Source organism: Elephantulus edwardii, unplaced genomic scaffold (assembly GCF_000299155.1).
Source record: "Elephantulus edwardii isolate Elephantulus edwardi_28Jun2011 unplaced genomic scaffold, EleEdw1.0 scaffold00025, whole genome shotgun sequence".
Lineage (NCBI taxonomy): Eukaryota > Metazoa > Chordata > Mammalia > Macroscelidea > Macroscelididae > Elephantulus > Elephantulus edwardii.
In genome coordinates, this window is record NW_006399775.1 from 10135031 (window position 1) to 10147241 (window position 12211).

Here is a 12211-nt window from a genome sequence, read left to right on the forward strand (position 1 = left end):
TTTCATTGTTTCCAGTTTAGCTGCAATGTCTGCAAGGGGATTTAAGCATCCTAAAGAAAAGCTGCAAAATGCACAGGATTAAATGAAAATGGTGTCTCTGTACAATAGAGCATCATTAAGATCAAGCAAGTACACAGTTAGCTTCTCACTTTACTGAACTGGCAATTTGAAACATTTATATGCTGCGAATGTCTCATGCTCAAACAGCAAGGCAGATACAAATCCAATTTTTAAAAAATAAGCCAAAGAAAGGGAAAGTTAGGAAGAGTAATAATTTCACCTCACATTATGCTTACGTTATTAAATCCTTTTTGCTTTCTTTGCACTGAGGATACTTGGGCTTGGGACTTGGGATGGTCACTTCCCCAGGATATCTTCTTTCTTCAAGAGCTTCCTGGAATGGATCCAAGTCTTCTGGCTGCAGGCAAAATACAACTTCAGAGCCACAGAGATGATAAATGTAAGACAGACTAAAGAATGCAACTGGTGGTTGTGAGAATATCTCCTTCTCTTCTTACTATTATCAGAATAAATTATTAAAGGAGTCTAATAGTAGTTATATTGATTGTGAGAGTGTCCCCATCTCTTCCTACTATTTTAGGCATAAGTATGTATCATTGTCTTGATCAGGACCCTTTCTTCAAAAAAATATACTCTTCCATCGTGCTCCTTAATGTCTCCTTAGTTTCTAGAATTATGAAAAATGTGTCGCTGTTGATTCCAACTCATGGTGACCTTACATACTACATAGAAGAACTTCTCAGCGTGGTCTTCTTGGTTGGATCATGATGGGAGCAGATCATTAGGCCTCCCTTCCTTAGTCCCTGAGTGGGTTTCAACCACTACCCTTTTGGCTATAGTGAAGTAGAAACTGTCACCTAGAGATCTTTGATCTGGTAGCATAGTGCAAGGGGAATTGTGCTACAAACTCAAAAGCCATGCTTCTCTGAAAGTTCAAATCCATGAATGGTTTTGAGAGAGAAAGCAAACAATTTCCTCTTTTACAACTTGCAGTCTTAGAAACCTGCTGGGGGGCTGACTGAGAGTCACTACTCCATAGCGATAAGGTTGTTTTTGAGGGATCTTTGTGTTCATTATTACTCAAGCGCTAATCATGACACAGCGTTCCTGGGGGGCGTCCAGAGGTAGCTTGGGAAACAACCAGATCTACTTCAGAAAGGTGGGGGTTGTTATACACCCTCAAGTCAGAACCCACCCACTGTTGACCCTTAAGTAGGTTTTCAGAGACAATAAATCACAAAGGAGGAGATTGTCCATTCTTCTCCCGTGGAGTAGCTGGTGGATCTGAACCATATGCCTTTGAGACTGCAGCGCTGTGTCTTACCATGAGGTCACTAGAGCTTGAAAACTCTATGGAGCAGTTTTACTCTGTGCACATGGGGTCACTACTAGAACAAACTTGATAACAAATAATAATCACATAACCATGACACTGATGGATAAACAGTCAGACAACAAGGGAGGCCATTTAACATTTGGTCTTACCCACTCAATAGTCAATAAAAAGTTGTTGGTCAACTGCTGTTATCAGTAATACTTCTAGCCCACAATGAGTAGAGATTGAGCTCTGCATTTAAAGTATATTTTAAGACTGAAATGCCCTTAATCATTGGTAATAGTTTTGAATACATATGTTTGTAAGACCCAATAGAAAATTAATTTTGACTAATGTTGTGATTTGTAATTATCTTTTTGCAAATTTTTCTATTTCATAGGAAGTATCACTACTTTTGAGACAGGCATCCAACTGCAGTAAAGCAGAAACTCCTCTAGATGGCAATGTTCAACAAAAGTGTTTCATAAGTACAGGTACCTTGCACAGGAAGGCTTTACGCCTGTGACAGTCAATATGATGAGAATACGTCTGTCAATTTATAAGGGCTTAATTTTAATTAAAATACATCTCATGATTCAATTATCATGCCTTATTTGGTAGTAATGATTTAACGGTGTAGGAGAGAAAAGTACTCCAAAATTGAGTTTGCCACTCAGCCTCCATTCTCTTTTGCTATGTCTGGATTCTTAAATCAGTTTGAAAAATGAAGAAAACTGGGCTTGAGATGTAGTGATCTTATAAGCAGGTGCATTTCTTGGCAATTCCTCACATAGCTATTGTTTCCTTTACTCCATCCCTTGTTTCCAGAAGTCATTATTTTTTTGGGGTGGTATTACTATGGCATTCAAAAGGAATTTCCATTTTTGTTGAGTAAAGATGTCTTAATTTTCAGAATTGAGCACTGGAGAAACAATCAGTCAGTCCAAGGCAGGAAAAAAAATTCTTCTTTTCTTTCCTTAACCTAAAAAAAGAGTTAATATTCTAAAACTGAAAATCTTAATGACTCGAAAAATATGTTCTTGACATCATAGGTTTGAATACAATTGTGGTCAACAAAGACTTAGCTGATTGAATGAAAAGAATTCAAGGCTAGTGTATGCTGTCGTGATTATTTTAAGTTATTTAAAGAAAAGGCCCTTCAGAGCACAAGGTTGTCAACACTTAACCACTTTAGTAGTTAAGACTCTCATTTTTCACCTGAAAAGAAAATATTATACAATAACCATGGGTCACTCAGGAGATTCCATTGGTATGCTGTTTGTTCATTATTGTAGACAGCTCATTTGTGATAAAATACAGTTGTCAGAAAAAAAAATATCCATCAGTACAATTAAAAGTTTGGTTCACTCAAATCAATGCTAGGCATAAATTTTTTCTGGGTCAAAACAACAGGAAGTAGTGTTTTGTTTTTCTTTTAGTGTTTTGTTTGTTTGTTTTAGTAACATCCCATTAAACTAAGGATCATAATTAAAGAGAAATAATTTTTGTCTTAAGGTTTGTGCAAATGGTATTTCCTTTCAGCTGAAGCCCAGTTTTAAAGTCTAGGAGTCAACAGAGTTAGGTTTCAATGAAAAGGACATACAGTAATCTCTTTGGAATCATCCTCATCTATCCTTCGGGGTTTCATTTTGGTGTAGTCTACTGGCAAGTCCCAGCAGTCCCCCTCATTCAGTTGAAAACACCGATTGTTCATCACCGCCTGTTGTTGGGGGGACATAGGTTCCAGAGGAGTCAAAATGGGACAACAGCCATCTCGCGGCCTCTGCTTATTCATGCTGAGGTCCAGAGTCCCATTTTCATCCACCTCCATGTCAGGATTCTGCCAAAACAGAGAGACAAGTAATTTGATTTCCACCCAGCTATCTTTTAACCTACCACATTTTTATCCACTTAGATTGGATTCCTGTCTTCAGTTAATATACAATTCTAATACTTAATTCTTACATTATATTTAAGGGTTACATAAACTTCAAAGTTAACCAGAAGAGGCCTATTGGTCCATTTCTTTTATTCTGTGAGAATATGGCCCATTGCTCCATTTATTTTATTTTATTTTGGGAAAAGCTGCTTTCTTTGTTTCTTTCTTTTTTCCTTCCTTTTTCTTTGTATCTATTTCCCAATTTAATTTTATGAATTAGTCTAGAATAAAAATAAACAAGTACCTAATTTCAATTCCATCTCAGTTTAAACACTTCTTAAGAGATTAGAAATAAATACACAGACACAGGCAGACACGTGTGCTTACTGCCCCCTCCCCTTTAAAACCTGTCCTTTCGCTCCACTAATGCTAATGGTCCAAGAATAAGACAGGAGAAAAACAAAGAAACAAAGTGAGGAAGGGAGGGGATAGAAGGAATTGGAATTATTTTCGAATACAAAATCATCTGAAGAAGAGAATTTTCTATTTTAAGACAGAGAGAAACACAAGTTAAAAATACCTCAACTGTGGTGATTATGGTCCAATATATACCTCTATACTTCAATAAACCTGCTGGTTCTTTTTAAAAATAGAGTAGACGCTGAGGTTTGGGTTTTTTTTCTTTGGTTTTTTTTTTTTTGTTTTTTTAATTGATGCTTTGAAACAGATAAATGACTTTTCTGAGTTTGTCTTTCAATAAAAAAGAGGAAAGGAAGGACATGTGGAGGACAGAAATAAGCAAAAAGCAGAACATTCCCAATAATCCTTCCTTTCCCCCTAAAGATTTATACTCTTGTGCAAAAATTTGATTGCAGAGCTGGCAAGAAAGCTACTGCCTACTCAAATGTCTAGCAGCTCTCCTTCTCCTCCATGTAATAGCTGAAGGAGGATGCTTGGAATGAAAATACCACCCTTTGGGCTGTTACCTTGATAAATTACACAGTATTATTCTGCCTGAACCCTGTCAAAGTGCACTCCTGATTGCAGCTTTGATACTAATTTAAGCTTCATACTGTTGGATTTATTCTCTCAGTCTCAGCTTAATTTTAATAAAGTGGGGGGGAAATGGGAAGGGTTATTGCCTTTTTTACCCCCTCTTTCTATATCTCTCCTCTCTCTACTCACATAATCTCTTCCATGCTCATCTCGCATCTTAGCCGCCCTGCTCACAATGAAAATTGCATGCCCCTGACAAGTCTCCAATATATAGGAATAAAGATATTAATAGAAAAGAAAGCATTTCCAAAACATAAAATTACTGACCTTTCTCCATTCATACCAATTACAATTACTTATAACAACTACTGTCAGTGTTGTGAGCTCATGGTGCATGGCCAAGAAGCTTTAGATAATAGAGAAAGAAAACCTTTGTTTTTCTGTAGAAGAGGTGAACATGTCCGCCTGCTCAGCCTCTCCTCTGAGAACACAATACAGCGCGCTCCCTGCACTGCCTGCTTCTTCCCCGGCCACCTAGTGGCCTCTTCGAGGTAGCTCGCTCTTACTTCTCTGGTGCATCTTAACATCTTAAATAACTCTTTCTCTTCTGCTGTCCTCCAGCATAAGAATAAGGATCGATGGATAAGAACATTACATATTTAAAGACCTCGCTATATATTGCTTAACATTTTTAGCATCTATAATTTTCTTTCAACTAGTGAATGCTGGCTATGAATGCAGGAAGGGGGAGTAGTGTGAAAATGAGATTTTGTCACCCTTCCTTTGTCTTCCTACTACTTACTGGCTGATACTTATTGGGAGGGAAACATGAGGGGACATTCCCTGGCATTTAATTTGAAAATGGAGCTACTAAATATGAAACATTTTTCAAGTTCTGTCATACGGCTTCTCTAATTTAGTATTCTCTGTGTGGCCATTTGAAACAGTAAGAAAATGATGTGATATCCAGTGTTTACAGAATGATTATTGATCCTAAGCTTAGGGTTCATTTATACATATTAATCTACAAGCCGTGATAATTTCTCCTAATTTACAATTAAGCACTGTTAAGAAAATGGTGCTATTAGCTACTGCAAGCTAATTTGCACTCTTTTTTTTCCAAAAATTTTTAAAGCCTTTTATGTAATCACTGAGTCTACAAACTACCGTAGGATTTCAATAATAGGCTCATATCATTGGCCTCGTATTTTTAAGATAGTCAGTTTGACCTGGATTTAAGTGACTCAGCATCATTATTTTTATTTGATGGCAATTAAAAAAAAATCTGTCGCTTTTTTTCCTGGGGGAAAAAGCTGCCTTTCAGACCAAATGCAGGGCAGCCCGCCCCCTCCTCCCTTCTGCGGCTTCTGCCCAGAAGCGCGTGGGGGTCGTGGCAGCTTCATCAACAAACGGAGCGTTTACCCTGGCTGCACAGAGGTCCTGAGGTTTGGTGGAGAGGTTCTGAGGCATCTCTCGGCAGCGGGTAGAGAGGTTGAGAATGGCCGTGGCAGCCATGTGGGCCGCCTCCATGTCATGCGTGTAGTCAAAGCTGCTTTTGCTGCAGGTACTGCTGGCACTGCTGCCGCCCCCGCAGCTCATGTTGCTGCTGCTGCTGGGGGCATAGCTGCTCGTGGTGCTGCTGGTCGGACTCGAGTTCTTACAATACCGCTTAGCTGTGGGGAGTAGAAAGAGAAAGAGAGAGAAACAGGAGTGAAAGATGACTCAAATGACCTAGCACACTACGCAAATGAACCAAACCAAACCAAAACCCCACTGCTGTCTCCTTTCGCCCTCCAACCTGCAGCAGAAGCATTACTATCTCTATTTTCCTTTTTAAACACACGTTAACAGCAGTCTGGGGAGGAGTGTGTGTGTCGGGGTCTTAATGATGTCGATAGAATTCATAGAAACAGAAAAAGGAAATGTCAGGGTTTTGATGTTTATAGTTTTTGTTTTGTTTTTTAAATTGTGTTTGAAGGAAGATAGGTTTTCAGGAGGTGGGCAAGAATGAGCCTGTGAGTGCAGACTTCTCTGAAACAGCCTGTTTGTAAGCAGATGCAAACACTTGCACAACCAGTAATATATTTAAAGGCATACACTTGGTAAGGATTTGGGCTAGAAATGATGGAGGGACAGAGAAGTGACTGCAGGGAGAGGAAAAGCAGTCTGGTGAAAGCTCAAGGGAGTCAAGGCTTTTTCCTCTCCTCTCATAATTGCTTATTAGCTCATTTGGGGCTTGGAACCGCCTCAGATCACGCATCTGTCAAGCGATTGGCTGAGTGAAGGCCAATCAGAGCTCACTGTTGTAATAAACTGGCGACCCACATTCTGTAGCCACCTGAGGTCCACCACGCGGTTGGATCCCGCACGTTGGTACGTGGGATTTCCAGCCACAGATAAACAGACCGGAAAATGTTATCGAAACTCCTATGATTAAAAAAAAAAATTAAATTCTACTTTTCTAATTTTAATAAAGAGCTAAGCCAGTGAAATAGTGATGGGCTAGAGTGCGGAAAAGAGCCTATAGCCACGGGCATAAATAAGCTCCAGATAAGTTTTTAACAATGCAGAGTGGCTGTTTAGAGATACTTGAATCGTAGGGTACATATCACACGTGGTACAAGCTCTTTATATTTAATAGCCTGTCTATCATCCAGCACAGTGCTTCACTTAAAGGATTCTGGTTGCTCAGTATTCGTTTCTGAACAACCATCTCCATTAACAGCCAAACAGGCACTTAAGAGCAAGTGTTATTTTTCAGAGCTGTTTACAATCGCCTTTAGTACATGGGTAAGAGAATGTTTGGCTCAATAATTTATTATGATGGACTCTTCCACTGACTTATTATCATTGACAATATCAGTTGAAGTCACAGGATGTTAATTTGCTCAAAGGCCAAATATTTTATCTTAAATTGGGGAAAGACGGTGGAGAGTAAGAGATAATTTTAAAAGTGAGCCTGGAATGTGTTGAAAGAGCCTCCACAAAAGTATCACCTACAGCAATATCCTAAATTTTTTAGAGTCCCTGCTTTACTTATGTCCACTTAGAATGGTTCTCTCTTTAAAATCTTTTATTTTAAGAGGGGCATTACACTTCTGCTTCTGCTGCAAGCATCAGCATGAGGGTGTGGCCCCAGAAAGTAGATGCTGGGCTGGTAAGTGTAGGAGGGCCAGGATGGGTTCAATCAACGAACCGGAAATCAAAAACAACTAGCTGCCTCTTCTAATTGGTTTTCAGAAGCGGTAAATCTCATGAGAGGAGGCTTATTCTTCAGAGGAGCAGCTGGTAGATTTCAACTGCCCTTCTCTGGTTTGGCAGGACAACTCTATCCAGTAGGCAACCAGAGCTCCCTAGAAAGAGAAAGGTGCTGAGGAATCCTAACTTGAACAAGTTCCCAGTTTTGCTCAAGGCCTGCCCAGTCTTAATCAGCAAAGTTATGGGTTAGCTGCTTCTGTTGGAAACCTAAATTACGGTCATTGTTGAAAGGAGGAAGGCAAGGATCTAACAACTGTCACTATTTTTTCTGTTGTTTTTAATATTGTTCTTTAGCCAGTTCCATAACTGACGACTCCTACCCTTCAGGAGGAAGTCCTTAGTGTTGCCTCTCTCAAGTGAGAAGCAGCAAAATAAAGCAACTCTAAATCCCCAAATTTGTCACATAGATACCATAATTATGAGAAATTTTAAGAGATGACCCAAAACATTTTGTGAAAATATAAAGTAAAAAAAAAGAAATACTTTCATCATTGATTCATTTATACTATAGAATGAAAACTACAGTTTCACATTAAGAACAAAGTGTAATATATTCACATCATAGTGTTTTCACATGTATAAGGCACAGAGGCTATAGGTTTAGCAGGAGCGACACCATTGGAGCCCTTACTATAGCTGTTGAGGAATACAAACGCTACTGAGACAAATGAGGGGCAGGATGTGTCTTTTTCTTTTCTTTGTTAATCCACCTTTTCCTAGTACTAAAACAACACAGTGTTAGTAGAAGGAGGTGTGCAGTGGCAGCTTTATCTGAGAAGTCTCTACAGGATCTCTGCAAGCCCACCGAGTCCACTTTCTAGGGTGTGCAATGAAGACTGGGAAAATGATGCAGTTCCTGATACCAGAGGGTATCAAGAGTGAGGTTCTAGGAGTGAGTAAAGCTATGAATTGAGCTACTTCTATTCAGACTAACCATAGGCTATGAAGGGTGCAAGCTAGAGGGACAAAACACAGACCCTCTAAGCTTCCCTGGAGTCATTGCTGCTCTGAATGGATTCACCAGCTTATTAAGTAAACACCATAAACCACAGTGGCACCTGCCAACTTGGAGTTGGTGATACTCTGATATGGACTAAAGTTCATAACTTTATACTACTTGTATTATTGTATAAAAATAGAAGCCTAAAAAAATTGCAGGAGAAATAAAATAATCCTCATGAAGGGATTTTGTTTTTCTTCTCATGGCTCAGGAAAAATACACAGCTCATATAAATTAGAGAAATGGCATAATTTTGAAAGGAATGAATTTTCATTTACAAACAAAAATATTAAAAAATGAAATATATTGATGCAACAAATGATACCAAAACCAAGTCTATTTGTAGTATAGCAGTTAATTAGTTCCAATAAATCCCAGTAATGGATGATTTACTATATGTGGTCGAGCTTCAAAGAGTGAACTATTTACTCAGTGGACAATTATGTATGTCAAATTGCATTTAAATTTTATTTTATGTTATTGTTTTTTGTGTGTACTGTCAAATTAGATCTGACTGGTACAGGAGGAGATTGTTCCTCCTCCAGCAGAGCATCTGGTGGATTTGAACCGTATACCTCTGAGATTGCAGTGCAGCTTCTTGCCACTAGGCCACCAGAGCTCGCCATCAAATTGCATACTTCTTTAATCTACTTTACAATTGAAATAGTCCTACAAAGTTCATAGGATAACTTAAGTTTATTTTATTTAGCCTTCTAAACCATCTGTGGATTGCTCTACATGCTCATGTGATGATGCAGGAAGTGAAGATTAAGATTTATAGAGGGAAGAGCCAGGATTGGAGTCAAGAAATCCAGGCTTCCTAGCCAAATCTAGCATTTTATCTGTTCAAAAATTTGATCTTTATGAGAAAATATTTTCTATGGATATTTAACACGATTATCATTATTGCAGTTCTTTCTCTCATTTTGCTAAAATTTCTTTCAGTGTTCTTAAGGTTGCAATTCCATGAAGAAGAAAAAAAAAGCAGCAGTCATAATGGTACATCCACTTTAACAAATGCTTGAATCACAATATTCTGTTTCTTCTGGATGATGTTAGGTGGATACGATTCTTACACAGTTTTAGCAAATGACTGTCAGTAATTTGTTGATGAACTTGCCAATTCAATTCTTTCAAACACGCAGTAATGATAATATTTTCCTATGTAACTGTTGGGGATGATATGGATGGCACAGGATAGGACAGAGTTCAGATCTATTATTCATGGGATTGCTAAGTGTTGTACTTCATGACACTTAAGAACAACCTAAAAAACCCCTTTTTGTTTTCTTAAAAGTTAAAATAAGAACTAGAGTTCTGATGGCCTAGTAGCAAGAAGCTGCATTCACCAGATGCTCCACTGGAGAAGGAGGGCCAATCTCTCTTGTGCCAGTCGAATCTTACTCGACTGTACACACACACACACAAAAAAAAAGATAAAAATGAAATAAGTAGGCAAACAACAATAACATGTAAGGAAGTCAGTTACTTGCTTCTACTAGGCTTAAGAGAAAAGTGAGAGGGAAAAAAAGTTAAAATAAGAATGAATATAATTTAATGGAACACAGTTTGAATCTATCAGCTGCTCCTTGGGAGAAAGATGGGCAGTCTCATCCTGGATGATTTACTGCCTCTGATAATCCATTGATGGGTCAGCTATGGGTTGATTCTGACCCGGGTATGCAACAACAACTGTTTATATCTTGCAAGAAATAGGGTCTTTATTGCTAATGATTGTCACTTATTTGGAAATTATTGTAGAAGTGTTATTAATAATCATGATTATAACCACTTCTGAAGCCACATTTCTTGTGGTTTGTGTTGTTTTCTCTCATCTCCTTTCTGACAGGTATTGCATTGTGACAGCGGGGGTTGGGGAGGCTGAGTAGCAAGCCCTTCAAGAGTGGTTATCTTCAGTACAATATTGCTTTTCTCAGCCTTCTTCCACCAAAATTGCCAAATCCCTCACTTTAACAAATTAAAAATCAAAACCAAAAGAATACCAACTAAACTTGTGTCTATTTTGAGTCATAATGACCCTGTAGAACAGAGTAGAAAGTACTCCAGGGTTCCAAAGGAAGTACTATTACAGAAGCAAGAAGCCGCAGCTTTCTCCTGAGGAGGAACTGGTGGGTTTGAGCATGTGATCTTTGGGCTAGTAGCTGAGGGCTTAGCACCACCAGGATTCTACATATTAGAGCAATTGAATAGTGATAGAATACACTCTATCTTTTCATTTTCCAAACAAAACTATAATCAACAACTCATTTTTTCAGTCAGTATAACAAGAACTGGTTAATATTATTCTTTGTGCCTACTGTATCACTAGATATTGTAAGAAATATCATTATTTTTACTCTAGAGAGGCAGATGATCACATTAGCAACCTACTAGTTCTTAGTCCATGTTGAGGAATGTCTTCTTAATTATTCCATCCCCTCTATTTCAGGAACAAAAAGGTAAACTCTCCAAGATTTGTGGTAGTTAGCTATAACTTTTTACATAAATTAAAAAAGAATTACAAACAATATTTTTCATAAACCTATTCTGCTTACTGAATGTGCATATTTTATTCTCCTACATCCTTCTACTCCACTTCCTAGAAATAGTATTGACCTTCATATCTTACAAACATATTCTCTGAATCTATAATGTCTATGAAAATCATCAAAAACTACTAGTCATAAAAATTTTGTTGTGTGGGAACTGGGTAACATTTAACTATTTGACTCAGATCCTAACACGTCATGTTTTATGACACAGCTTTCATAGCTTTTGCATAGATTCGTGTTTGTTCTTATTCAGAACTAAGATGAAAATCTTACATGGGGAAAAACTCTCTTGTGAGGATAAACTTTTAGATATCATTTGCAATGCAAATATTTAACCTATTTGATTTGAACTTGTTTTAAATCAAAATTGTTTGCATGGCTAATGCAAACAATTACCTGATGTGTGCTGGTATTATCAAGTTGAAAAGGTTCTTAAGACAAGACCTCTTGTCCAGAAGGAGCTTGCAATCTAGTGGGACAAAAGCCATTTACACAAGAAATTACTATAGGACAATACACAATCCTATATTGTGTGATATAGATAATTACAGGGAAAAGGCATAATGTTCTATACAAGCACTTTGCTATTGAGAGTTGAGAACTGTGTCATGAATCATGAAATGTCAATATCTGAGTCAAATTAGCAGTGAATCTAGACTAGAATTTTGTCTTACTAAAGATGTATCTGGAGGCAGATGTTGAATGTGGAAAGTATGTTAGGTAAAAAGAGTGAGTGTATAATCAAAAGGAAAGAGCAGTCAATCCTAGAGTGTGACATGGAGTATGCCAGGTGTACGGGGAACTCAGGGAAGCAATAGTACAAGGATTAATAAATGGAATATGATGGGAGGGGAGAAAAACTGGCTAACACAATTACAAAGAGACGGGACCAAGAATAATATTACCTGGAAAAGGGTAATGGCAGTAATAGAGAGAGGTCGGGGTGAATCAGAGTAATGCTGAGTATGAGGAAGGGAAAGGAAGAAGTTAAAATATGTTTAAAAATTTGTAATCCCTAGAGGACTTAAAAGTTGGGGATAATTTTTACAGAGAGAATTGCAGGAGGAAGTTCATTCTGGGACTGCAAATTTATTATGTTTTAAACTGAATGTGATACTTTATCTAGAGATAAAAGTAGAAATGGCTTAGATTAGGGGTCAGAAAACTTTTTTAAAATTTTTTTTTTTATG

The 12211-nt window shown here is 37.9% G+C and overlaps 1 protein-coding gene across 1 annotated transcript in view; it reads right to left on the minus strand.

Moving 5' to 3' along the window:
* The window catches only part of MYT1L (myelin transcription factor 1-like), a 288999-nt gene that overhangs the window by 139615 nt on the left and 137173 nt on the right, over positions 1–12211 (minus strand). Inside the window, exons 10-13 of the mRNA XM_006882851.1 lie at positions 9189–9191; positions 5634–5884; positions 2940–3176; positions 297–418 (exon numbers count right to left, since the gene is read on the minus strand). Of these exons, the coding sequence (XP_006882913.1) occupies positions 297–418; positions 2940–3176; positions 5634–5884; positions 9189–9191 (613 nt within the window). The remainder of the gene's footprint in view (positions 1–296; positions 419–2939; positions 3177–5633; positions 5885–9188; positions 9192–12211) is intronic.